The sequence below is a fragment of the Saccoglossus kowalevskii genome, chromosome 8, assembly GCF_978046115.1.
Source record: "Saccoglossus kowalevskii chromosome 8, keSacKowa6.1, whole genome shotgun sequence".
NCBI classification, from domain to species: Eukaryota; Metazoa; Hemichordata; class Enteropneusta; family Harrimaniidae; genus Saccoglossus; species Saccoglossus kowalevskii.
Genome location: NC_140648.1, coordinates 37,927,153 through 37,954,330, shown reverse-complemented (window position 1 = coordinate 37,954,330; position 27,178 = coordinate 37,927,153). Strand labels below are relative to the sequence as shown.

The 27,178-nt window shown below is 35.1% G+C and overlaps 1 protein-coding gene across 1 annotated transcript in view; it reads right to left on the bottom strand.

Annotated features, from left to right (window-relative positions):
• The window catches only part of LOC102802790 ((E3-independent) E2 ubiquitin-conjugating enzyme UBE2O-like), a 43,190-nt gene extending 16,917 nt beyond the window's left edge, over positions 1-26,273 (bottom strand). The window contains exons 1-12 of the mRNA XM_085502582.1: positions 26,033-26,273; positions 24,596-24,769; positions 14,276-14,373; positions 13,925-13,982; positions 9,947-10,087; positions 9,534-9,646; positions 7,261-8,641; positions 7,045-7,150; positions 3,435-3,534; positions 2,741-2,888; positions 1,882-1,977; positions 1,223-1,326 (exon numbers count right to left, since the gene is read on the bottom strand). Coding sequence (XP_085358708.1) covers positions 1,223-1,326; positions 1,882-1,977; positions 2,741-2,888; positions 3,435-3,534; positions 7,045-7,150; positions 7,261-8,641; positions 9,534-9,646; positions 9,947-10,087; positions 13,925-13,982; positions 14,276-14,373; positions 24,596-24,769; positions 26,033-26,227 — 2,714 coding nt within the window. The 5' untranslated portion in view covers positions 26,228-26,273. The remainder of the gene's footprint in view (positions 1-1,222; positions 1,327-1,881; positions 1,978-2,740; positions 2,889-3,434; positions 3,535-7,044; positions 7,151-7,260; positions 8,642-9,533; positions 9,647-9,946; positions 10,088-13,924; positions 13,983-14,275; positions 14,374-24,595; positions 24,770-26,032) is intronic.
• Between the last annotated feature and the right edge of the window lie 905 nt (positions 26,274-27,178).

Sequence of the window (27,178 nt, the reverse complement as noted above, 5' to 3'; positions counted from 1 at the left end):
ATTAGGTAATATACACATAAACAGTGCAATGGTCTGTACTGTCAGAGCAAATTACATATTATAAGGTTATTAGGTAATATACACATAGACAGTGCAATGGTCTGTACTGTCAGAGCAAATTACATATTATAAGGTTATTAGGTAATATACACATAGACAGTGCAATGGTCTGTACTGTCAGAGCAAATTGCATATTATAAGGTTATTAGGTATTATACACATAAACAGTGCAATGGTCTGTACTGTCAGAGCAAATTACATATTATAAGGTTATTAGGTATTATACACATAAACAGTGCAATGGTCTGTACTGTCAGAGCAAATTACATATTATAAGGTTATTAGGTATTATACACATAAACAGTGCAATGGTCTGTACTGTCAGAGCAAATTGCATATTATAAGGTTATTAGGTAATATACACATAGACAGTGCAATGGTCTGTACTGTCAGAGCAAATTACATATTATAAGGTTATTAGGTAATATACACATAAACAGTGCAATGGTCTGTACTGTCAGAGCAAATTCTTTGCGATATTCTAAGGATAACCTTATTATTACATGTATATCTTTTTCTGTACATAGTCATAACTCATTGAGACAAAATAGGGTTTGTGCCAATGTGATTATTTATCTTCAGGGATGGGATTCTATTCTTAATACATTGTTGCTATGCCCAATGTAAACAAAGGAAATTGAAAATTTGAGGTTGAGAAGCATACATTGAATAAATTTCCACTATATCACCTTTCAGATTGAGCAAACGACGACAACCTTTGAATTTGTTTTGAAACAGATTGTATTGGCTAATGCATCTCTGGGTCATCCATTGCATAGATGTGAAGACACATCTTTCCTGACCAGCTGATTCGTTACCTTGAATGTGTCACAACTAGAAGTAGACTAGACTATTTCAATATTAGGGAATTGCAGCTGGGACTATACCATCAGTGTTGTCTCAATTCAAATGCTCATAAAATCAAAACTTCAATTCTAAGGTAATCCATTCAACATTGTTTTAGAAGAATATTTATTAACTATAATTTCTGCATTTTGATTTGGTATATAGTGTTGCTATTAACAGAGTTATGACTCTTAAAACATTCATGCTGGATTTTCCTGGGAACAAATCTTAGCAGGCCCATATCAAATGAGGGCGTAATTTAATTAATGAAAACAATACGTCAAATGAGCCACTGCAGTAGTAGTATTAAACTAACCTGATATCAGTGGATATAGAGGATTGTGTTTCCCATTCACTATCCGTCATATCACTGTCATCCCAGTCACTACTGTCCTCACTCCAATCACTATCATCATAATCCTATAAAAAAATCACATAACAGTTAACTATGCAGTGTGAAGTCAATCAAAGAACAGGTGATCACGGGTGGCTCAATGTGTGATGTGAAGTTTAAACATGAACGGCTAAGGCATGTCAGCGATACAGCGTCAGAACAGCATTCATTAAAACAAAATAGCTACCATTAGACCATTAGAATCTGATCATTGAAAAAAAAAATGACACACATGTTCATCAAGGTTCTACAAGGTATGTATAACTGTAAACAAAATCCCTTCATACACAGTCAAGATCCAGAAGGGCAGAAATGCTAGTTTTTGGTGAATTTTAACATTAAAATAGCCATCTTCAATTAAACTGTGTGCATGTGGGCAAATTGATGTATGATGTATATATAAAATAAAGTTTCAACATGAACAGTCAAGGCATCTCAGAAATATGGCTCTTATAATAAAAGTGTGGCCTGAATGTGATAAATGAGGTGTGAATGCAAAAAAAAAATACATGTTCAGCAAAAGTACATAGGAATATTTTTGGACTGTGAAAAACAATTATGATATCTTTATTATTACTTACGTCATCTAACTTGAATAAATCCTGTGGTGGTACATTGGATGTTTCATTGTCATACCAGACTACACATATAGTACCATCTACATTCACCCATTTCACCTGAAATATATGATACATGTAGTTTAGTACAGGAATTCAGTCTTGATACCAGAATTGACTTACATGTATGTATACATTGAGGGCAGTATATTTGTATAGCAGACATGACATCAATGCACCGAGAAAATGACTCATCAGGTATCCAACAATAAAGGAATCAAGATAACGCTATGTAACTGAGATTACATATCAAATATCATTTATAAAAAAACTGAGCTAATATTAACAAATATTAACACAGCGTATGATAGAAACTTTAAAAAAGCAGTACTAAATACATGATTCTTTTAAAACTTTTGACTGTGTTTCAAGGTGTATAAAAAGAAAGATAATGGCAAGATTTCAGTATGCAAATTAACTCCATGATAATTCTCTGGTCAGATTGATTGGCGGAATCACTCTTTTTTGGACAATCAATATAGTCTTTTATTTTCTGTAGTCTTTTATCATATACTTGTATAACATGATTTCAACATTAACCCTGGTAGTAATTTTAAGTGTAATTCTCATCAAAATTGACAAGGCATATCTATGTTTAAAGTTATGCATTTCTTCAAAACGAGTGTCAATTTAAGTTTATTGAAATCAAAATAATACATCGTAATCCCAATTTTTAATCCCAATAGTGTACATGTATGTATTACGATAGAACACAGGATGGACATAGAAGGTGAATCATTAAAATTACATTTAGCATGACACACTGGTGCAATCCCAGGGTTTGCACAGCCATGCTTTAACAGCAGAAGTGGAAGATCCTCACCTGACCAGCGCATGGTACTTGATGACTGGAATCTTGGTCGTTGCATATGCCATGTAATCTACACACAACATCACCAACATTGAATGTGAAATCAGTATGTGGTTGTAAATCATATACACTCACTTCCTCAGAAGAGAGGCATTCGGGTCTGTGTAACGGTAGAAATAGTAAAATACAAATCATGAAATTTTGCAATATACTATATTTTTTAATTCCAAAAACCATTTATATTGGTTATTAAAGAGATTTGAACTTTTTTTGTAGATATTACATGAAATAAATAAATGAAAATGTCAACATAATAATTCATTTTTATTTAATATTGAGATTAAAAAGAAAATGCAGTGATTCAGATGTTCAGTTTCTAAGTTTTTTTAAATTACTTTTTTACTCCCAAAATAAATAATCAGAAATGTCCCATGATGCTACATGTAGTTGCCATTTTTGTCCTAAGCTAATTTTAAGATAACTGAAAATGAAACTACTGATTATTCTTCAATCAAATTGTGAGCATTCCATAATACAATGAAAGTGATGAAATGGACTTTCAGAGAAAAGAAAATGGGTGTTAGTTAAAGGACATGATAAGATACTCTTTTATAGAAATGCGTCAATTTTGGGATATAACAAAATATATCCCAATGGTTTCAACACAAGTTGTCAACAAACATTTATAATGTAACTACATACTTACAATGGCTGTGACTTTGTTGGTTTTCTGATCCACTTCACAGTGCAAGTTCTATCTTGATGATTTGCCTTGCTCACCAATCCGTACATATTCTCCCAATTCTCTATAGATAAAAACAAAGTAAAACATACCAATACAGAGGAAGCTATTCCTCTTTGAAATAGTGTTCACACTGAGGAATTAAACCCACAACTTATTGAAGTTTGATGTTTCAGTCTTCAGTGCATGTGCAATAAACAGATTTGCACAGGTTGACAATAGATTCTACTTATAACAGGGTTCTTTAAAAGAATAGGGTACTACCCTGAACAAAACCTCAATCTGTCTGTAAATGTGTTCATTGCCTACACTTAACTGAGTTTGACAAATGTATTTTTCTTCCTTTATAAACTAAATGAAATTCAAAGATTGTGCCCTCAATAAAAAATAAGCCAATGGCCTGCTGCTCAAGGGCTATTGTACAAAAGATTAGTGCTGTATATGACATACATTATACCTCAAAAGGCAGTGAGTTAGACAATAAAACATAATGCTAAAATTGGAATTTTTTACAAAAATAACAGAAATATTCAATAAAATTAGAATCAAAGAGAGCTTAAAAAGACCTCCAGTGTGTTGAGAGAATAACATAACATTATCTGAATTCGTAATACATGTATATACCAAGTTTTGTTGAAATATGTTGAATGGTTCTTGAAATAGCACCCAATAGCTTGAATTTCACTAGCTGATATGCAAATTATCTAATTTGCATAAATTTCCACCAAAAACTAAATATATTTGGAAACTGCTCCAACACATCTATGCACCAAGTTTTATTAAAACATATTAAATGGTTTACAAGATATCACCAAAATAGCCTAAATATTGGTATGTAAATTAGGCAATTTGCATAATTTTCCACCGAAATCAATCATGTCTATACACATTTAAATATGTTGAGTGGTTATGTTCTCATTACAATCACAACAGACCAATCAAAGAAAACTTAGAACTCCCATGTCACATGTGCTATGTGAGAATGAGAAACAGTTGACAGAACAAATGGGAAACATTACATATCTCCCTGTGAGCATATAATTTCAGTATGGCATCATTGTATAATCTTCCCAAGTTTTGTTCATTTTCCAACAACTGTAGTGCATTAAGGAAAAGGTAATAAAAAAAATCATAAATTCCTGAAATTTTTGATAAATTTGGCCACTTTTAGTGACTGGGTGAAGTGTCATCCAAGCTACATATGTACCAAGTATCAAAGAATTTGGACTACTGGTTTTGAAGAACAAGTCAAAAGTACTATTTATGATGAAAAATGACAAAATATTTGCTAAAAATAGAGAATTGAAGATGTCAACACAAAATGAACAAATCTGATAGAGGTCCACCCAACGTATATACCATGCTGGTTTGGGAGCAATCGGACTACCAGTTTCGGAGAAGAAGTCGAAAATAGCATTTTTGACCAAAAATAACAAACAAATATTCGCTAAAAATAGAAAATTGAAGATATGGACATGAAATGAACAAATCTGATAGAGGTCCACCCAAGGTATATACCATGCGAGTTTGAGCACAATCGGACCATCAGTTTCAGAGAAGTAGTTGAAAATAGCATTTTTGACCAAAAATTACCATTTTAATACTCGCCAAAATTAGGAGATTGAAAATTTCCTTACCAAATTAACAAAACTGATAGAGGACAACCCAAGGCACATGCACTATCAATATCAGCACTGTAGACCACTTAGTGTCATAGTAGCATAGAAGAAATTTTAGAGTTTTGGGGGGCTAATTTGTATAATTTTTGCCAGATCGACACTCATCAAGGCATCCACACACCAAAAATTGAATCAAACGGTTCGGGGGATTTTGAGAAGAAGTCATGCACAGACAGATAGTAAGACGGACGGACGACAGACGCAGGACAGATACCCATCCCATAGGCTTAGCGGACCTACATATGTATGGTCCGTTGAGCCAAAAACTTAAGCATTAATTATAAACCAGTGAAAAAATACAAAAAATACACATGAAGGGCAAAATGAGAGTACTGTAAATGCTTGTATCATTTCTGACCAAAAATGATGGGCATCAGTAATTACATAGAAAATTGATTAAAAATTCATGTTCCTCAACTAAATACTACATGTACTGTATTTGTATTTGTATTTGTGAGACATAACAAAAAAAATGCAGCCAGTGATACATTTCAAAAATAAAAATACAAAATAAACGCAATCACGCGCGTTGGAAATAAATAGAACACATTGTGACACAGTCTCACCAGCCTCTTTCACTCACGCAATATAATTATGCTATTTCCCAACACACTTTTATTTAATACATTGACGAAAAACACCCCCAAAAAAATGTAATGTAAATGTAACTCAACTCGAACGCAATATTCATCACTGTAAAATTGGATAAATTCGAACCAGCCAGCTCATGACCGGAGACGTCCGGTTGTCTTCGTTGATAACTCGCCAATTCACCACAATCGTGGTTGTAAACTGTTTAGGTGATTTTTCAAAAGATGGATATTCAATGCATATTCATCCAACTTATTTGAATATTCTTTTGGAAATTTGAGACATTGTTCAAAAAATCCTGTGCAGGGATATGTCTGATGTCAACTAATAATACGCAATTATCCAGGCAGTACTAGAAATTATTGCTGATACTAATCATGTTTTGTATTGGGAAGTTGGATACTTGAACGTGTAAGTCCACGGGTGTGTGGTAGACGAGCACAATTGTACTGTCATATGTTTTTCATCTTAGCCTTGTCTTTTTGTCTTAACCGTCGCAGTCCGCTTCATTGAAGGTTTATTTTCAATTGATAAACATATATTCAGTGTGAGACTGTTGCTTTCAAGTTGTGTTAATATAAAGATGATTTAAACTTGTGCCTTCCGTTGCCAACGTATTAAATATATGGAAATAGCATGTGTGTGTGCGTTTGCGTGATTGAAAGATGCAGGTGAGATTTCTCATCGCAACGCGTTCTATTTATTTCCAACGAATGCAAGTTCCCAAATAGTATAGGTACAAAAATCACTACAAACATTTTGGTAGGACAAGCATCCATGACTTAATGATTTATACTACATAATGAAAACAACATATCAGTATATTACACATATCTGATTGACAGATCTTAGAGAGCATACCGGTATTACTAACAAATGATTCTCATGATTAACAGTATAAAAGTCTTCATTCTGAGCACTTATTTCTGGAAAATGTTACTTGCTGATAAAATTGAACTTGACGTCCATTAGTAACCAATTATATGTCATTGTTATGCCAAGTGTAAATTAAATCAGGTCAACTTATAATGTTGATTTTTGGTGTTTTAGTGGCAACAAATGTTGGCAATCAGTCAAAAGTCAACAAAATGCAAAACAAATGGATGTCCATATTATGTAAACCATTATCACTTGTCTTTGTACAAACTTTAACAAAAGTTGTCCAGGCATGTATGGGAAATTGTGATAAACAGGCACACAGAACCCAAAGAATAAGTCTCCATATGAGACTACGTACATACAACAGACACTACTAAATAAAGCTATGCTTCAAACATATAAACATAATGCTTCACAGTACTTGCCATGGTCACTTTTACTGACAAAATCACCAGGAAAGAATTCCAGTTCATCTAACTGGTGTGTGGGAAACAAATCAGATGATGAGATGCCTTTCTCTAAGACACCATCCTAGAAACAAACAAACAATGAATAATAAGAAACATTCACTAAGAAGTACTTTCCAATCATGTAGTCAGCAATATTTTTAAACATATGAAATGAAACACAAGGAGTCATACCTGCCATTTAACATCGACCACTGTCTCAGTGTGTGTTACTTCAATGCATACTACATCACCAACATAACACTGTTCAGGTGGCTGTACTTTCTTTCGTCTACTTCCTCTCATTCTTATAACCTGATTTCTGTGCTTCATTAATGAGCTTGAAATGACCTTATTTTCCTTTCTACATGTCACTGATCCTTGGGAAGAAGTGATAGATTTGATGGATCCTACTTGGCTGCTGTTATCATCATCATCATCATCTTCATCATCACCATCTTCATCACCTTCTTCCTCATCACTTACTTCCTCAGATGAAGATACATCAACTTTTTCGTTCACTCGTCTATCACATCTACGTTTACTTTTACGTCTGCCAGACTGTATAGCGGTTATGCCATGCTTGGCAGCCTCCAGTTCGTGCTTTGCCTTCTTGCACGTTTCGTTTAAATGTTGCATGAGATGTTTGGTCATCACCATGAGTTCTTGAGTGTTTTTAACCTCCCCAGACAACCTTTCATTCAAGACAATCAGCTCATCGACTTTTTCGTCATCCCGGTTACGTTGCACGCACACTCCACTCATCTGGTCTGTGAGATCATTGACCTTATCAAATATAGTACTAGCTTCTCGGGACATTTCCTCAACCAGCTGATCATGCAATTTCTCAAGACTGTCCAAATCATCACGAATTTGACTAGCATCTAGGCTAGTGATTTTTTGAGCACAGAGACTCCTGACTTTAGTTACGGTCTCCCTTATTTGTTTGGAGATACTGTACGTATTTGGACACAAAGCTGCAGATTGTTCAACAACATTCCCATTACAAGATGCTGCATTTGTTGAAGAATCTGATAGGTTAGGTTGCATTTCCACAACAACCAACGATTCAGAGTTAAGTTCAGCATCAGCTGCTGGGTCTGTTCTGTGCTCATTTTCAATCACAATTGCACTATCAGATTTGAGTTTTAAAATTTCAGAAATATCTTTATGTTCACAATGCCCGTTAACAGAGCTACCAAGTTTATCCTCTGTATTGCACTCTGAAGATTTTTGCAGTCCACTCTCACTACTTAATGAATGAATATTGGAAGATTTATCAACTATTTGAGATTCAGCTCCCACAGTGTCAGATTTGGTAACACTGTGTAAATCAATTTTATCATCATTAGCACCACTGTCACCATCACATTCCAAATCCCTGCTTGGCAGATTGACACACTGTGTAAATGGAGGAAAGGTAATGTCTTCTGTAGGTGTTGGAGGTCTCTGGTAACAGTAAACTGAGCCCAGAGCCACAGGCTGTGGATATTTCAAATCATTATCAGTGATTCTATAGAGTCCTTTATCGCCTACCTGAATACTGGCAGGCACAAAATGGTTTAAAGCGTGCAATCTAAGAAGAAAAAACAGAAATATACAATGTTAATTTCTAGATATGTTACTACGCCTACATGAAGATATGTTACTGAGCTATTATTATTTTTGCCTAGATATATTTCTGTACTACTATTATTTTTTGTCTAGACATGTTTCTGTACTACTATTTTTTTTTTGCCAGTCAAAATGCAGTCTGGTAAAGGTGATGACATTGACAAGAAAAGAAACAAGCAGCCAGTTGGCTGAGATAGCTCCGCTGTTAGCAATGCACATATCAATTAAAGAACAGAAGATATCATTAGAAAATGAACAATATGTATAGTATCAAAGCAACGGGACTTGCTGTTTTCAACAAGAATTCAAAAATATTACTTTTCACCAAAAATGACAAAAATAATCATCAAAATTAAGTAAATGAAGATATCACCACAAAATTAACAAATTTGAAAGAGGTCCACATATAGTCCCTATATATGTAATATAAAAGCAATCAGACTTTCAACAAGAAGTCGAAAATAACACTTTTTACCAAAAATGACAAAAATATTCACCAAAATTAGAGAATTCAAGATATCATCATGAAATGAACAAATCTAAGAGAGGTCTACCCAAGGTACATATACACCAAGTATCAAAGCATTCAGGCTTGTAGTTTTCAAGAAGAAGTCGAAAAAGTAAAACATTGACACGGACGATGACGGAGGATAATCACTTATATGATAAGCTCCGCTCGACAAAGTCAACAGCGGAGCTAATGAAAAAGTTCATGAGATACATGTATATGCAGAGCCTTCTGCTTCAACTAATTATAAAAAAAATACTCCATAAAAATACACATGTTGCAGCAAAATTATAGATTTCAAAGAGTTAAACAAGTCTTGGTAAATTGAGTTAAAATGCAAATTTACTTTTGTAATTCATCAGCTTTGACAGCTTTATTAGGTGGTTCCATCGGACCACTGTCCTCTTGACCTGAGTAACCTCTTGTTTGCCAATGTACATCTACACCTACTATTTGAACCTTGTAGGAAAAGAAACAAAAACATCAGTTGGGATCATGTGATAAAGAATATGCATACATGTACGTAGATATAAGGCTGCAAATTCTATTAAAACAGAGGGATGTTGCTTATATTACAGCATCTACACATATGGGAAATGAAGAATTGTTGGTTCTAATTTTTTTTTAAAGAATGGGTGCAGTTTTTAATGTAGATTTTATACAAAAATACATTGACCTGTACAGAAGCTGAAGTGATAACTTATGTGTCTACATCCAAGTAGGAGATGCTGCAAACTAAGTAGTACACAGAAAACTGACCTCCTCAACGACCACTTTGAAATTCTTGGTACTGCTCAGCACTGGTTGATGTGCTGAAAGCCATTCAGCTGATCTGAATACTCTAGCTGGGCCTGTCAGTACTTGACTTGGATAGAATGCTTCTCTGTAAAATACACAGTCCTGTAACAAAGGCATATCAATATCATACAAAGTCATGACCAACTTTTTAACTTATCAAATCATGATACGTCAAAATTTATTGTTCTGTTTTGTCACATTCATTTCAATAATCAATGAAAGAAGTCATAAATTTATAATTGAATCAAAGTAACACAGTTACCAGATATACAAGAGATAAATAAAATAGATAATTTGTTGCAAAAGAATGATACACTGTATAAACCTCACTATAATGAAATCTTTGGAGGACACATACATAAGCTGTTATAATAGTATATCAAAGTAACCTTAGAAAAAACTCCTGTGTGCTGAGAATATTGTAGGCACATTGAAAATTAATTACCCTTCAAAACAAGAAGCTTGGCAATTATTATTTGTCTGCTATTTGAGATATACAACATGATCCACATTAATGAAGTTTTGATTTTACATCTGTGAATTGCAGTCCAATTTGTTCCAGAGCACCACTATCACAAATTCAATTTAACTCTGATTTTTTTAGATATCAGAAATTGGCTAATAATAATTAGATAATCAATATGCATGTTTGTCGCATACGACTTGTGTACCACTTCCGTGTGACTAAGAATGTTCTAGAACCGTACTGTGTCTGGGTGGAATTTTTAGAAACTGGTTGAATAGGTAATGGAACATTCTAGAAATTTGTAGTAAGTTCCAGACTCATTATGTATGCTGATGTAATGGTCTATTTATAGACAGTGTGGGTATATATAGGGGAGTTGTTCAGCACTGAGATTAGATTGGAGATTTCGTTGAATTGTGTTGGAGTTTAAGTATCTAGTTATTGGAGTAGTGGAGTTTTACCGAGTTATTGTACTTGATGTTTGCAGAGTATAATAATACCAGTACCAGTTGAAACCTCATCTGTTGACTCCGTGTTCGTATGTTATCATCGCCGCCGGGGAAGTCTTTATGTTACTGTTGCCATTTTGGTATTTGAACCATCACACCTGTACTATACCAATTACGGTAATATTAGGTCGCGTGTGACAACTGGGGGCTCGTCCGGGAGCAGTGGAGACATAGAAGACAACATGGCCAGCGGGATAATAGATATGTCGAAACAAGAGTTGATGGAGTGGGCGGATGAACTGGGAATGACTGGAGAAGACAAAAAGAAATTTATTTTGGAGCAACTGAGTTCTCAGCGAGCTGAGAGACAAGCGGCGAGGGAAGAGAGAAAGGCAAAAATGAAAGCAGAACAGCGAGAAAAGGAAAGGGAAGCAGAGGTGAGGAAAATGGAGATTGAGGAAAGAAAGGAAAAGTTACGACTGGAAGCGGAAGCAGAACAGCGAGAAAAGGAAAGGGAAGCAGAGGTGAGGAAAATGGAGATTGAGGAAAGAAAGGAAAAGTTACGGCTGGTAGCGGAAGCAGGCGAAAGAGAATTTGAGTTAAGGAAATTAGAGCTGCAAGCAGCAATGCCGGGGTTCCAACAGGCTGATTTTGGCGGTCAACGAAATGTGGTCAGTGATGCACAGTCACCAAAGTTGCCTGCATTTGTTGATGGTAAGGACGAACTTGATAGTTATTTATTGCGGTTTGAGAGGTTTGCAACGAATGCGAGTTGGCATAGAGATGGATGGGCCATAAAATTGAGTGCGCTGTTGACTGGTAGAGCACTGGAAGTATATTCTAGAATGTCCGACACTGATGCAGTTGACTATGATCGTGTGAAGGTGGCGCTGTTGACAAGATACGATTTCACAGAGGATGGGTACAGGAAGCGTTTCCGTGAAATTAAACCTGAAAGTTCTGAGAGTCCTGACCAGTTAATTGTGCGGCTTAAGAATTATTTTGCTATTAAATGGGTTGAGTTGTCAGGCACTGCAGCAACATATGATGGTGTTACCGACTTGATGGTGAAGGAGCAGTTTATTGGTGCCTGTACAAAAGATCTTGCAGTTCATCTTAAAGAAAGAGCACCCAAAGATTTAGATGAGTTGGCGGTAATAGCAAAGCAGTACCTAGTGGCACATGATCGACAGTTATCCACTAAGAACAAGGTGAGGCGTAACGATAATGACACTGCCATTGATAATACTGATGTGGGACAGGGCAGTAGTATCCGGTGTTTTGTATGTCAGAGTGTTGGTCATCGAGCAGCACAATGTCCATCCCGCGTTACTGATGTCGACCATGGATAAAGCCAGGTTTGCAAATGACCGAGTGATGAGATGGGCGATGACTCTGCAAGGATATAATCATCGTGTTGAGGATATTCCTGGACTGAGGAACTTTTGAACAGTATAGTAGAATGTTATTCGTTTATGACTGTATTTCATATTTTATTATATTCTACTGTATGTGAGTTTCGAATTTATGTACTCAGTTCGATTTGATATATTGTATTGTTGTTTTATTTGAAATTGTTATCGTATTCGTATTATTGACGTCGTTGCTAGTCATGTAATATTATATGTTATAATATTCTTGAGAGGGGAGGCATGTCGCATACGACTTGTGTACCACTTCCGTGTGACTAAGAATGTTCTAGAACCGTACTGTGTCTGGGTGGAATTTTTAGAAACTGGTTGAATAGGTAATGGAACATTCTAGAAATTTGTAGTAAGTTCCAGACTCATTATGTATGCTGATGTAATGGTCTATTTATAGACAGTGTGGGTATATATAGGGGAGTTGTTCAGCACTGAGATTAGATCGGAGATCTCGTTGAATTGTGTTGGAGTTTAAGTATCTAGTTATTGGAGTAGTGGAGTTTTATCGAGTTATTGTACTTGATGTTTGCAGAGTATAATAATACCAGTACCAGTTGAAACCTCATCTGTTGACTCTGTGTTCGTATGTTATCATCGCCGCCGGGGAAGTCTTTATGTTACTGTTGCCATTTTGGTATTTGAACCATCACACCTGTACTATACCAATTACGGTAATATTACGTCGCGTGTGACAATGTTCTCCATTATTAAACTAATCATGTCTGTGGATTACCCCAGAGCATCTATGAACCAAATTTCAACGAAAAGCAATGATTATACACATTGTGCAAATTCAGCAATTAATATGCTCAAATTTCAATCCAAAACTAATGTATTGTTGAGATAGATGTATCAGGGGAAAGGTCACAAATTAACTAATCATTATGCAAATCAGGTAATTAATAAGCACAAGATCTTCACCCAAAACTAATCAGGTCTGAAAATTGTCTCAAAGCATCAAATGTTATCAAAATCCAGTAGAACAGTCACGAAACAACTAAAATTTAAATCAAAACCTAATCAAATCTGTGCATTAGCCCAGAGCATCTATGCACATGGTTTCATGAAAAACTAACATATGATCTTGATATATCAGCTGAACACACAGACAGACACACACACATACAGACAGACAGACACACATACAGACAGACACACACACACACACATACAGACAGACAGACACTCTAATTGCAAAGAATCCCATTGTGTTCACTATAATGAATCACATTTACATTGGGTTTGCTAAGAGCTGGAGATATGAGTTCATTATGTCTGGAAATTCATTATAAAGATGTTCATTTTAACGAGGTCATAATGTGCAATCAAGTCAGTGTTATCTCATGCAGAATGGCATGCATAAGTAACCCACCACCACATAATAGCCATATTGATGAGAATTGATCAAGACACTTACATGCATAACATGATGATTGGCATCCTAGTACTTGTATGTATATTTGAGAGTATTGCCACACACAAAATTTTGTTTTTGTAATTTGTTCTAATTAATTCCCAGGCAGCAGCATAACAACTAAACAGTCACAGGGTTATGGGTATGGTAAAAATCTCAGCATCAAGAAAGAATTAATCAACTCACTGGAGTTACACCAACTGCTTGGGTTAGTTTTGCAGCATCTTCTCCTGGTACAGCACATCTGGTGAAAAGGAATAATACATGACTTGCATAGACATATTTATCAATTATATCAGACATCCAAATGTAATATATATTGTTGTTGCTGCAATCAGAAAGTGAATGTCACATGCAAGTGACATGTGATATTCATGTGTTCTGTGAAAGTCATTTACACTTGGCATGTGTAGGGCAAGTGCAAGTTATGTGCAAGTTATGTGCAGCTTATGTGCAAAACAACAGATCATAATCTCTCCTGTGAGAAGTACAAATATATGCACACATCAATGATTTTGTATAATACCTGGCTCTTACCTGGCTCCGTTTTTAAAAACAACAATTACATTCAAGTATGTTTCTCGTACAACTCCCAGCCAAGATGACATAGTAACGTGAACACCAGGGGCAAACATCTATTGATGAGAAGCAGTACAGATGAATAAAAGTAGTTAGATATAGTGTATTCATTGATAGCTTATTCTTGGCAACATACTATTGAAATTTGAGTATAAAATAGGGCCAACAAATAAATCACAGGTTATACTAACCAAAACTAATTATTATTATTTTCACTAAATTATATCCCATCATACATTGCATTAAACAGTGTCTTGACCCACATCTGCTGAACGAGGGCATTAAACAGTGTTCTGACCCATATCTGCTGAACTAGGGCATTAAACAGTGTTCTGACCCACATCTGCTAAACTAGGGCATTAAACAGTGTTCTGACCCATATCTGGTGAACTAGGGCATTAAACAGTGTTCTGACCCACATCTGCTAAACTAGGGCATTAAACAGTGTTCTGACCCACATCTGCTAAACTAGGGCATTAAACAGTGTTCTGACCCACATCTGCTAAACTAGGGCATTAAACAGTGTTCTGACCCACATCTGCTAAACTAGGGCATTAAACAGTGTTCTGACCCACATCTGCTAAACTAGGGCATTAAACAGTGTTCTGACCCATATCTGCTGAACTAGGGCATTAAACAATGTTCTGACCCATATCTGCTGAACTGCAGAATTAAACAGTGTTCTGACCCATATCTGCTGAACTTGGGCATTAAACAGTGTTCTGACCCACATCTGCTAAACTAGGGCATTAAACAGTGTTCTGACCCATATCTGCTGAACTAGGGCATTAAACAGTGTTCTGACCCATATCTGCTGAACTAGGGCATTAAACAGTGTTCTGACCCATATCTGCTGAACTAGGGCATTAAACAGTGTTCTGACCCACATCTGCTAAACTAGGGCATTAAACAATGTTCTGACCCATATCTGGTGAACTAGGGCATTAAACAATGTTCTGACCCATATCTGCTGAACTGCAGAATTAAACAGTGTTTTGACCCATATCTGCTAAACTAGGGCATTAAACAGTGTTCTGACCCACATCTGCTAAACTAGGGCATTAAACAGTGTTCTGACCCATATCTGGTGAACTAGGGCATTAAACAATGTTTTGACCCATATCTGCTGAACTGCAGAATTAAACAGTGTTTTGACCCATATCTGCTAAACTAGGGCATTAAACAGTGTTCTGACCCATATCTGCTGAACTAGGGCATTAAACAGTGTTCTGACCCATATCTGCTGAACTAGGGCATTAAACAGTGTTCTGACCCACATCTGCTAAACTAGGGCATTAAACAGTGTTCTGACCCATATCTGGTGAACTAGGGCATTAAACAATGTTCTGACCCATATCTGCTGAACTGCAGAATTAAACAGTGTTTTGACCCATATCTGCTAAACTAGGGCATTAAACAGTGTTCTGACCCACATCTGCTAAACTAGGGCATTAAACAATGTTCTGACCCATATCTGCTGAACTGCAGAATTAAACAGTGTTTTGACCCATATCTGCTAAACTAGGGCATTAAACAGTGTTCTGACCCACATCTGCTAAACTAGGGCATTAAACAGTGTTCTGACCCATATCTGCTGAACTAGGGCATTAAACAATGTTCTGACCCATATCTGCTGAACTAGGGCATTAAACAGTGTTCTGACCCATATCTGCTGAACTAGGGCATTAAACAGTGTTCTGACCCATATCTGCTGAACTAGAGCATTAAACAGTGTTCTGACCCATATCTGCTGAACTAGGGCATTAAACAGTGTTCTGACCCATATCTGCTGAACTAGGGCATTAAACAGTGTTCTGACCCATATCTGCTGAACTAGGGCATTAAACAGTGTTCTGACCCATATCTGCTGAACTAGGGCATTAAACAATGTTCTAGCCCATATCTGCTGAACTGCAGAATTAAACTGTGTTTTGACCCACATCTGCTAAACTAGGGCATTAAACAGTGTTTTGACCCACATCTGCTAAACAAGGGCATTAAACAGTGTTCTGACCCATATCTGCTGAACTAGGGCATTAAACACTGTTCTGACCCATATCTGCTGAACTAGGGCATTAAGCAGTGTTCTGACCCATATCTGCTGAACTAGGGCATTAAAAAGTGTTCTGACCCATATCTGCTGAACTAGGGCATTAAACAATGTTCTGACCCATATCTGCTGAACTAGGGCATTAAACAATGTTCTGACCCATATCTGCTGAACTGCAGAATTAAACAGTGTTCTGACCCATATCTGCTAAACTAGGGCATTAAACAGTGTTCTGACCCATATCTGCTGAACTGCAGATTAAACAGTGTTCTGACCCATATCTGCTAAACTAGGGCATTAAACAGTGTTCTGACCCATATCTGCTGAACTGCAGAGTTAAACAGTGTTTCGACGCATATCTGCTAAGCAAGACATAACATGTCATAGCCCCCGCTCAGAAAAAATTTAAAAACTTGTATTGAACTGGGTTTGTGTCAGAGTGAATTAATTCATTGTGAGCTGTACTAAAATTCCATTATTAATTGTTCAGAATTGATGTGGAACAATTTTAGCTGGGTGGGGTAAAAAAAATATTCATTTGGCTTTTCTGAGACAATTTATAACTTGTTAAACATATAATGCGATGTGCACTTGTAAAGAATTATTACCTGTCCCTGTACCAACTTTGAACAAAACTGGATGACACATATCTGTGAAAAAGCTGGTAACCGCTAGAAAAAGCCCCTTTTTTTAAAGATTTTTGAAGAAAAAAATGGCCTCCAAGCCGTAAAAATTTATTCAATCGAACAAGTCATGAATGACATTGCCTTCACTTGTTGTCATTTGAAAGTTGCAACATACAATTTGTTCAGTTTTTGGCATGGACATAAACATTATTTCTATGGCATTTTCAAGTTTATAGCACTCTCCATCCTGGTCTCAGCAAGAACACTAGAGAGCAACAAACAAGTACAACAGGTAAAATGACATGCTAGTATACAAATCAGATCTGCAAATATGTTGAAGAGTCAGTGTTGTGTCTGGATAAACTTCCTTGTACAACTGTATTCCTAATACAAGGACACTGTCAATCACAGAACTGTTCCAGTGAAAAACTTCTAATATTTTAGATAAGAACAGGGCAATGATACTGTTTGTCATACAAGTACTACCCGGTAGCACCAGATGAGGAACTGAGAAACTGCAATGATCCTTGGTGTACAGTACCTGAGACAACTTTACTTCCCATGTACTTCATGTACAGGTCTACATGGAGTTTGTGGCCCTGAATTAGTTTCAATATCTCTAAATAAGGACAAGAGTACTTCTCATATGACAATGATACAAATAAAGTGCAAGAATCCAGAAAAATATTATCACGTTTTTATTATCATACATTAATATTAACAAATCGTGTGAAATTGAACTTTTATGTACAAAGAAACACATATTTATGCTTTGGTTGACAGCACTTTTTAAAGAAAAAAAAAAGGACCTGCAAAACTTTATACAATTGTCAGACATGCAGCAAATAGTATGCTTTTGTAATATATGCAGTTCCAGTGGCTTTGCTTTCTGAGAAAAAAATTCTGGCTCTGCACCTGGAAAAACAAAACAAAACATTTAGTCAAAAGTAAGCAGAGGTTGTAGCATATGTGCTCCCATTAGCTGTTAAATTTAATTAAAAAGATATTTGTGTACAGTCTTTTCAGTACAAAAACATATTACCTAATATACATATGTATTTATACCAGCCAGAAAGAAATTGCAGTTTACACTGTGACTGGGCAATTAGGAATATAAATGGACAACAATTGATGCATGTCTAGCAATATAATGTTTGAAAGGCTGCAAGATGTAATGAATAGCAACCAATCACTTCTCGATTCGGACTGGCTTGGAAACTGCACAATACATACAAAAAATTATGCAAATGATATATGAGCAGCTCCAACAAATTTAAAAATATTCTCTCCATATTTATGACTTTAATGTGAATGTGATTTTCCACTCCTTAGCAATAGTAGTTAGTGTATTGTATTGTATTGTACTGTATCGTGCAAGTTTATTGTGATTCTATACGTGTTTTTGTATTTGTGTTTATTTAGCTTTATTTAGCATTATTTTATTTTCATACGACCATAGAATAACTCACTGTAGTTTGTTTTAATGTTGAATAAATATTATTATTATTATTAAAATCAGTCACTGTACAATGGTGACGTATTGTTGAAATTGTTGCAAGGACATTACTTTTCTCGATTTGCGTGGCGTCGTGCGTTGATAAAAAATGCACAAAATGGTCGGCAGTATCGAACAAGTTCATCTAGTGTGACCTTCGTGGCTGGCGAAAAGCAGGATGTCGTATAATCTTTTAAATAGGCGTCAAAGAGGAGTGAAAGGCCTTAATTTGGTTCTACAATGGGCGTCAACAAATGTTGGAAAATTACAGTCAATCAAAAAAACTGTTCACATGACAACAAAAAATACTCACTATATTTAATATCCATTATAAAGTACAAGTTTAAAATAAAAACAAACCATTGCTTAGTAATAAATGATCACGGTACGGTAGCTTACTTGTTTTTGAAGTGTTGCAATTGTTGATTAGTACTCAGTAGTGATTATATTAATGTACAAAAAATAAATTCGTTGAATTGTTATGAAATGCAAGTAAAATTCAACTTAGTTTTATCGTAAGCAAATGTTTTCGGTTACATGCTAACGCTCGATGCCATACGATATCCGCCATGTTATCCATGCGCACGAGTCGTGTTTATTGACCACATAGGTCAAGTCGCTAATCGACCAATCAAAATGCTGGATGGTGCCCATGTGCTCAAATTACCATAAATCATTTAAATATGTTAATGAAAGTTCAGCGAGCTTATGGTGAAATAACACGGAAGAGATTTAGTGATGTTTTAGTGCGATCTTTTGGCTTCGTTTTTCATGGGGAAAAGGCATGATTTTTTTTTAATCGGCCCGATTTAGAAAAACAGATGAACGTATAGTCTCAAATAAGAATGTACTGGGTGGAATTTTTCAGGGAAAAAAATAAACGTACCGGTATGTTTATTAGAGACATGAGAGTAGCATTGTCGGCAAGCTCTCTGAGTAGCGACATATTTTCAAATTCGACGATGGAGTGATCAGTGGATTACGTAAATAAATCAACACTTTCAATGAGTACATGCCGACCTAAATAAATTTATTTATGGCTGTTTATGAACAGCAAAGACGCATCTCATAGAAAAATAGCTGTGGAAATCATAAACAAATATAAATATTGCGGAAATCCAAACATAGCGATAATGATTTTCAGCAAGGTAAGCATCTCAGAGCAGCATTGCGCCGACACCACCACGACTTTTGAATCCCGGAGAGGACTGCAAACCTCTTGAAACACAAGGTAAACTTTCAATTTACACAATACATAATCAGTTCCTACAACAATAATAGAAAGGCAGTTTTTCTGGTGAAGCTCTTGCCAGGTTAGCAAGAGTTTCTCACGATCACCAAACCCGAGACACAAACGATAATACAAAGTGTGTAAATATAAATACCATAATAAGCACAGTTTCTTACCTTTGAAATTGACGAGACACAATTTTGTCCATATAAGCGTTGCGCAAATAAAGATACAATTCCAGGATACTGTATCCTCGCACAAAAATGACTGTGATTTCCACCGAGACGAGAACTGCGCATGCGTCATCAAAACTCTGAATAAACTCGGGTAATTTCGGGAAAATTTTGAAGAAAAAAATGTTAAAAATCGAAGAAAAACACAGTGAAACTTTGAAGAATCAAAAAAATAACTTGATGTGTCTAATAACACCACCAATTCCTGTCTCTATATCAACTCTGAACTGAATTGGATCACACATGTGTGAGAAAAAGCTGGTAACGTGAATGTGCACACACGGAAGCACAGACACGACCCAACTTAATACCCCCTTACTAGGGCATTAATCAGAAAGTACTACTAACAATATACCATAACAATTCTAGGGGAAAACATACATAACTGCACTCACTCATTAGTGAGTATGTTATCTTACCAATAATGGCATTAGTGAGTATGTTATCATACCAATAATGGCATTAGTGAGTATGTTATCTTACCAATAATGGCATTAGTGAGTATATTATCTTACCAAAAATGGCATTAGTGAGTATGTTATCTTACCAATAATGGCATTAGTGAGTATATTATCTTACCAATAATGGCAATAGTGAGTATGTTATCATACCAATAACGGCATTAGTGAGTATGTTATCTTACCAATAATGGCATTAGTGAGTATGTTATCTTACCAATAACGGCATTAGTGAGTATGTTATCTTACCAATAATGGCATTAGTGAGTATGTTATCTTACCAATAACGGCATTAGTGAGTATATTATCTTACCAATAATGGCATTAGTGAGTATGTTATCATACCAATAATGGCATTAGTGAGTATGTTATCTTACCAATAATGGCATTAGTGAGTATGTTATCTTACCAATAATGGCATTAGTGAGTATGTTATCTTACCAATAATGGCATTAGTGAGTATGTTATCTTACCAATAATGGCATTAGTGAGTATGTTATCATACCAATAATGGCACTAGTGAGTATGTTATCTTACCAATAATGGCATTAGTGTGTATGTTATCTTACCAATAATGGCATTAGTGAGTATGTTATCTTACCAATAATGGCATTAGTGAGTATGTTATCTTACCAATAATGGCATTAGTGAGTATGTTATCTTACCAATAATGGCATTAGTGAGTATGTTATCTTACCAATAACGGCATTAGTGAGTATTTTATCTTACCAATAATGGCATTAGTGAGTATGTTATCTTACCAATAACGGCATTAGTGAGTATATTATCTTACCAATAATGGCATTAGTGAGTATGTTATCATACCAATAATGGCATTAGTGAGTATATTATCTTACCAATAATGGCATTAGTGAGTATGTTATCATACCAATAATGGCATTAGTGAGTATATTATCTTACCAATAATGGCATTAGTGAGTATGTTATCATACCAATAATGGCATTAGTGAGTATATTATCTTACCAAAAATGGCATTAGTGAGTATGTTATCTTACCAATAATGGCATTAGTGAGTATATTATCTTACCAATAATGGCATTAGTGAGTATGTTATCTTACCAATAATGGCACTAGTGAGTATGTTATCTTACCAATAATGGCATTAGTGAGTATGTTATCTTACCAATAATGGCATTAGTGAGTATGTTATCATACCAATAATGGCATTAGTGAGCATGTTATCTTACCAATAATGGCATTAGTGAGTATGTTATCTTACCAATAATGGCATTAGTGAGTATGTTATCTTACCAATAATGGCATTAGTGAGTATGTTATCTTACCAATAATGGCATTAGTGAGTATGTTATCTTACCAATAATGGCATTAGTGAGTATGTTATCATACCAATAATGGCACTAGTGAGTATGTTATCTTACCAATAATGGCATTAGTGAGTATGTTATCTTACCAATAATGGCATTAGTGAGTATGTTATCTTACCAATAATGGCATTAGTGAGTATATTACATTACCAATAATGGCATTAGTGAGTATGTTATCTTACCAATAATGGCATTAGTGAGTATGTTATCTTACCAATAATGGCGTTAGTGAGTATGTTATCTTACCAATATTCGCACTATTGAGTATGCTATCTTACCAATAATGGCATTAGTGAGTATGTTATCTTACCAATCATGGCATTAGTGAGTATGTTATCTTACCAATAATGGCATTAGTGAGTATGTTATCTTACCAATATTCGCACTAGTGAGTATGTTATCTTACCAATAATGGCATTAGTGTGTATGTTATCTTACCAATAATGGCATTAGTGAGTATGTTATCTTACCAATAATGGCATTAGTGAGTATGTTATCTTACCAATAATGGCATTAGTGAGTATGTTATCTTACCAATAATGGCGTTAGTGAGTATGTTATCTTACCAATATTCGCACTATTGAGTATGCTATCTTACCAATAATGGCATTAGTGAGTATGTTATCTTACCAATCATGGCATTAGTGAGTATGTTATCTTACCAATAATGGCATTAGTGAGTATGTTATCTTACCAATATTCGCACTAGTGAGTATGTTATCTTACCAATAATGGCATTAGTGTGTATGTTATCTTACCAATAATGGCATTAGTGAGTATATTATCTTACCAATAATGGCATTAGTGAGTATGTTATCTTACCAATAATGGCATTAGTGAGTATGTTATCTTACCAATAATGGCATTAGTGAGTATGTTATCTTACCAATATTCGCACTAGTGAGTATGTTATCTTACCAATAATGGCATTAGTGTGTATGTTATCTTACCAATAATGGCATTAGTGAGTATGTTATCTTACCAATAATGGCATTAGTGAGTATGTTATCTTACCAATAATGGCATTAGTGAGTATATTACATTACCAATAATGGCATTAGTGAGTATGTTATCTTACCAATAATGGCATTAGTGATTATGTTATCTTACCAATAATGGCGTTAGTGAGTATGTTATCTTACCAATAATGGCGTTAGTGAGTATGTTATCTTACCAATATTCGCACTAGTGAGTATGTTATCTTACCAATAATGGCATTAGTGAGTATGTTATCTTACCAATAATGGCATTAGTGAGTATGTTATCTTACCAATAATGGCGTTAGTGAGTATGTTATCTTACCAATATTCGCACTAGTGAGTATGTTATCTTACCAATAATGGCATTAGTGAGTATGTTATCTTACCAATAATGGCATTAGTGTGTATGTTATCTTACCAATAATGGCATTAGTGAGTATGTTATCTTACCAATAATGGCATTAGTGAGTATATTACATTACCAATAATGGCATTAGTGTGTATGTTATCTTACCAATAATGGCATTAGTGAGTATGTTATCTTACCAATAATGGCATTAGTGAGTATGTTATCTTACCAATAATGGCATTAGTGAGTATATTACATTACCAATAATGGCATTAGTGAGTATGTTATCTTACCAATAATGGCATTAGTGATTATGTTATCTTACCAATAATGGCATTAGTGAGTATGTTATCTTACCAATAATGACGTTAGTGAGTATGTTATCTTACCAATATTCGCACTAGTGAGTATGTTATCTTACCAATAATGGCATTAGTGAGTATGTTATCTTACTAATAATGGCATTAGTGAGTATGTTATTTTACCAATAATGGCGTTAGTGAGTATGTTATCTTACCAATAATGGCGTTAGTGAGTATGTTATCTTACCAATATTCGCACTAGTGAGTATGTTATCTTACCAATAATGGCATTAGTGAGTATGTTATCTTACCAATAATGGCATTAGTGAGTATGTTATCTTACCAATAATGGCATTAGTGAGTATGTTATCTTACCAATAATGGCGTTAGTGAGTATGTTATCTTACCAATATTCGCACTAGTGAGTATGTTATCTTACCAATAATGGCATTAGTGAGTATGTTATCTTACCAATAATGGCATTAGTGAGTATGTTATCTTACCAATAATGGCATTAGTGAGTATGTTATCTTACCAATAATGGCATTAGTGAGTATATTACATTACCAATAATGGCATTAGTGAGTATGTTATCTTACCAATAATGGCATTAGTGATTATGTTATCTTACCAATAATGGCATTAGTGAGTATGTTATCATAACAATAATGGCATTAGTGAGTATATTATCTTACCAATAATGGCGTTAGTGAGTATGTTATCTTACCAATAATGGCGTTAGTGAGTATGTTATCTTACCAATATTCGCACTAGTGAGTATGTTATCTTACCAATAATGGCATTAGTGAGTATGTTATCTTACCAATAATGGCATTAGTGAGTATGTTATCTTACCAATAATGGCATTAGTGAGTATGTTATCTTACCAATAATGGCATTAGTGAGTATATTACATTACCAATAATGGCATTAGTGAGTATGTTATCTTACCAATAATGGCATTAGTGATTATGTTATCTTACCAATAATGGCATTAGTGAGTATGTTATCATAACAATAATGGCATTAGTGAGTATATTATCTTACCAATAATGGCGTTAGTGAGTATGTTATCTTACCAATAATGGCGTTAGTGAGTATGTTATCTTACCAATATTCGCACTAGTGAGTATGTTATCTTACCAATAATGGCATTAGTGAGTATGTTATCTTACCAATAATGGCATTAGTGAGTATGTTATCTTACCAACAATGGCATTAGTCTTCTACTATTAATACCATATATCATCTGTTTAGTCTTGAGAATCTGCACATGAGTATAGACCTCTACATTGTGTACAATCCCACGTTGTGAGTCTTCACCTTGGATGACCCGCCTAACAGCATCCCCTGGCATTAGTGATCTGTCTTGTAACACCACCTATCAATTGAGCAATCACATATAGTGTCTAAACCACAATGGATTGGAGTGATTATACAAATGTAAAGGCATCAAAAATATTGAGGTAAATGAAGTCTAGAAACATATCACAGTCTTGTATAGAATAAATCATGAAAAACATTCAAATAAAAAAATACAAACTTAGTTTACAAGATGGTCTTATTTCAAACTACATGTATGTCTCCAATTCTTAAAGTGTAACTGAATTGGGACAATTGACTTTTTTTGTGTGCAAAATGTATTTATAAACAACATTTGAAAAAAAAAATCAAGTGAAAAATGTACATAAATTAAATAAACGATCAATAATAATGGACGTGGGCATTTTCTTATCCAGAACACTTTAAGTCTATGCTGAATTTAAAACAGTCAATAAATGGTCATCCACTGACAATACAAGTAAAATCTAGCCAACATGTCCAGGTTATGGAGAGGGGTGAAAGAATCACAAAATAGAACAAATGTAACCAGGCTACATTCTTTGTAGATATCCTTATTAACAAACTGGTACAAGTTTTGGATTTTTAACTCCTGGACATGTGCAGATACCAACTACGTTACTTTTCGGAGATTTTTGATGATTTGATGTGAATCCTAAGAAAGTTTATTCCTTGAACAAAGCCCCTGTGAAATTATTTCTACTCCACCACAGTTATATTCTGTTTACTCATTTGCATATTTGAATCAAATGTCATGGTGAATAATTCATAATACTTGTGACATCATTTAAAAAAAAATGGTATTTGCATGGGATCTTCATCACAAAATTGCCTGCTGTCATCTTACAATAGTATTATATAATGCATTTTTTCAGAAAATCCCGACATTCGATACTGGGTTCACTTTCACATCATGTTAACCCCGTCCAGTGGAGGGACTGTGCTTTAACATTAACCGTGACAGTATTATAACGACAATATAAACATGCTCTAAACACAAGTTCCTCCAAGGTTCAAACCTCTAATACACTTTCTACTGTACGTGCACTGTACTATAAGTCTGTATGCATACTCGTCTTATATAATAATTAATACACAAATCCACAAACGCCCGTGAACGTCAGATTACAATTTAATTGAATTTCGATTGCATTTTAAAGATGATCGTATATTTACATTTCTGGAGGTGAGATAATATAATAAATAATGATATGCTATATATACACACATATAAAACCTCATTAACATTCATTCGCCTGTGATCCCGGCCATCTCATTTCGCAAAAAAAAATTATCGACCTACCTTCCGTTCCGACAACACTTCTTCCCTTCCTTTTGGGTACCAAGCAACACAAATCTGTCCTGCTTTGAGACTCCTTGATTCTTCATCGGAGTCACTATCGCTGCTAAACCCTTCACTGTTCTGTATAACTAACCCGTACTGCACAGCACCGTGGTGAATCCGGCGAACAACATCTTCATCGAACAAGACGGCCATCTTTCCTGCAAAGGGGGTTATTATGAAACGTTGTTTCTTTCCTCCACACATTGAGTCATTCTGCTCAGAAAGCATAGCGGGCGCTGTTAAAGGATAACCCGCCGTGAATTATGTGAACAGCAACTTGCGAACATTTCACCGGGGGGGGGGGGGGGGGGGGGGTTTACATAGAACTTGCCTAATGGGGAAGTGCCCCTGAAATGGATCTCGATTTTTGATTTTAGGTATAAGTATAGGTCTTATTTCTGTTCAAAATAGGTATAAATATCGTTAATATTTTTACGATTTGGTATACTCATGGGTCCGTATATGAGCGAATATCTCTACCTCAGATCCATATATATCCTCGGCATTGACGCTGCAGGTCGGCGTCCTTTCTACATTCCTGAACTTGAACCAACTCTTCTTAACAATTCCCACATTGTTTTGGTGCCGAGACCAGGATACAGGATGGCAGAATCTGCTCAAGCGACACGTAATAATAATTTTTTTTTTTTATTAATTGTATAATGGCCTCCGGCCCATTACAATCATGCAAATTAATTATTGACAAGAAATAAATTTACATTACAAAATATGTATGAAAATATAGATGAAGAGTGTGTCAATACAAAATATAAGCCCTATATAATAATGTGATGGGGATATTAATATATATATACATACAAGCTTATTAGGTTATTCTCATTTGATCTTTGATTAAAAAACACTTATAAATAAATAGAGCCAAAGAGTTAATGATTTGGCTTTGAGAGGAACTTAATAGTTGTACTAGAGTATTCAAATTTGGGGGTTGTGTCTCATTTGGAAGATACTTTTTCCTAATTGTGTCCCATGCAGTGCATTTTAGTAAAAAATGATATTCATCATCAATTTCTTGCAGGCACAAATGACAAATACGGCTCTCCCTAGGGATATTATTATGTCTGCCTCTTTCTATTTCTAAGGGAT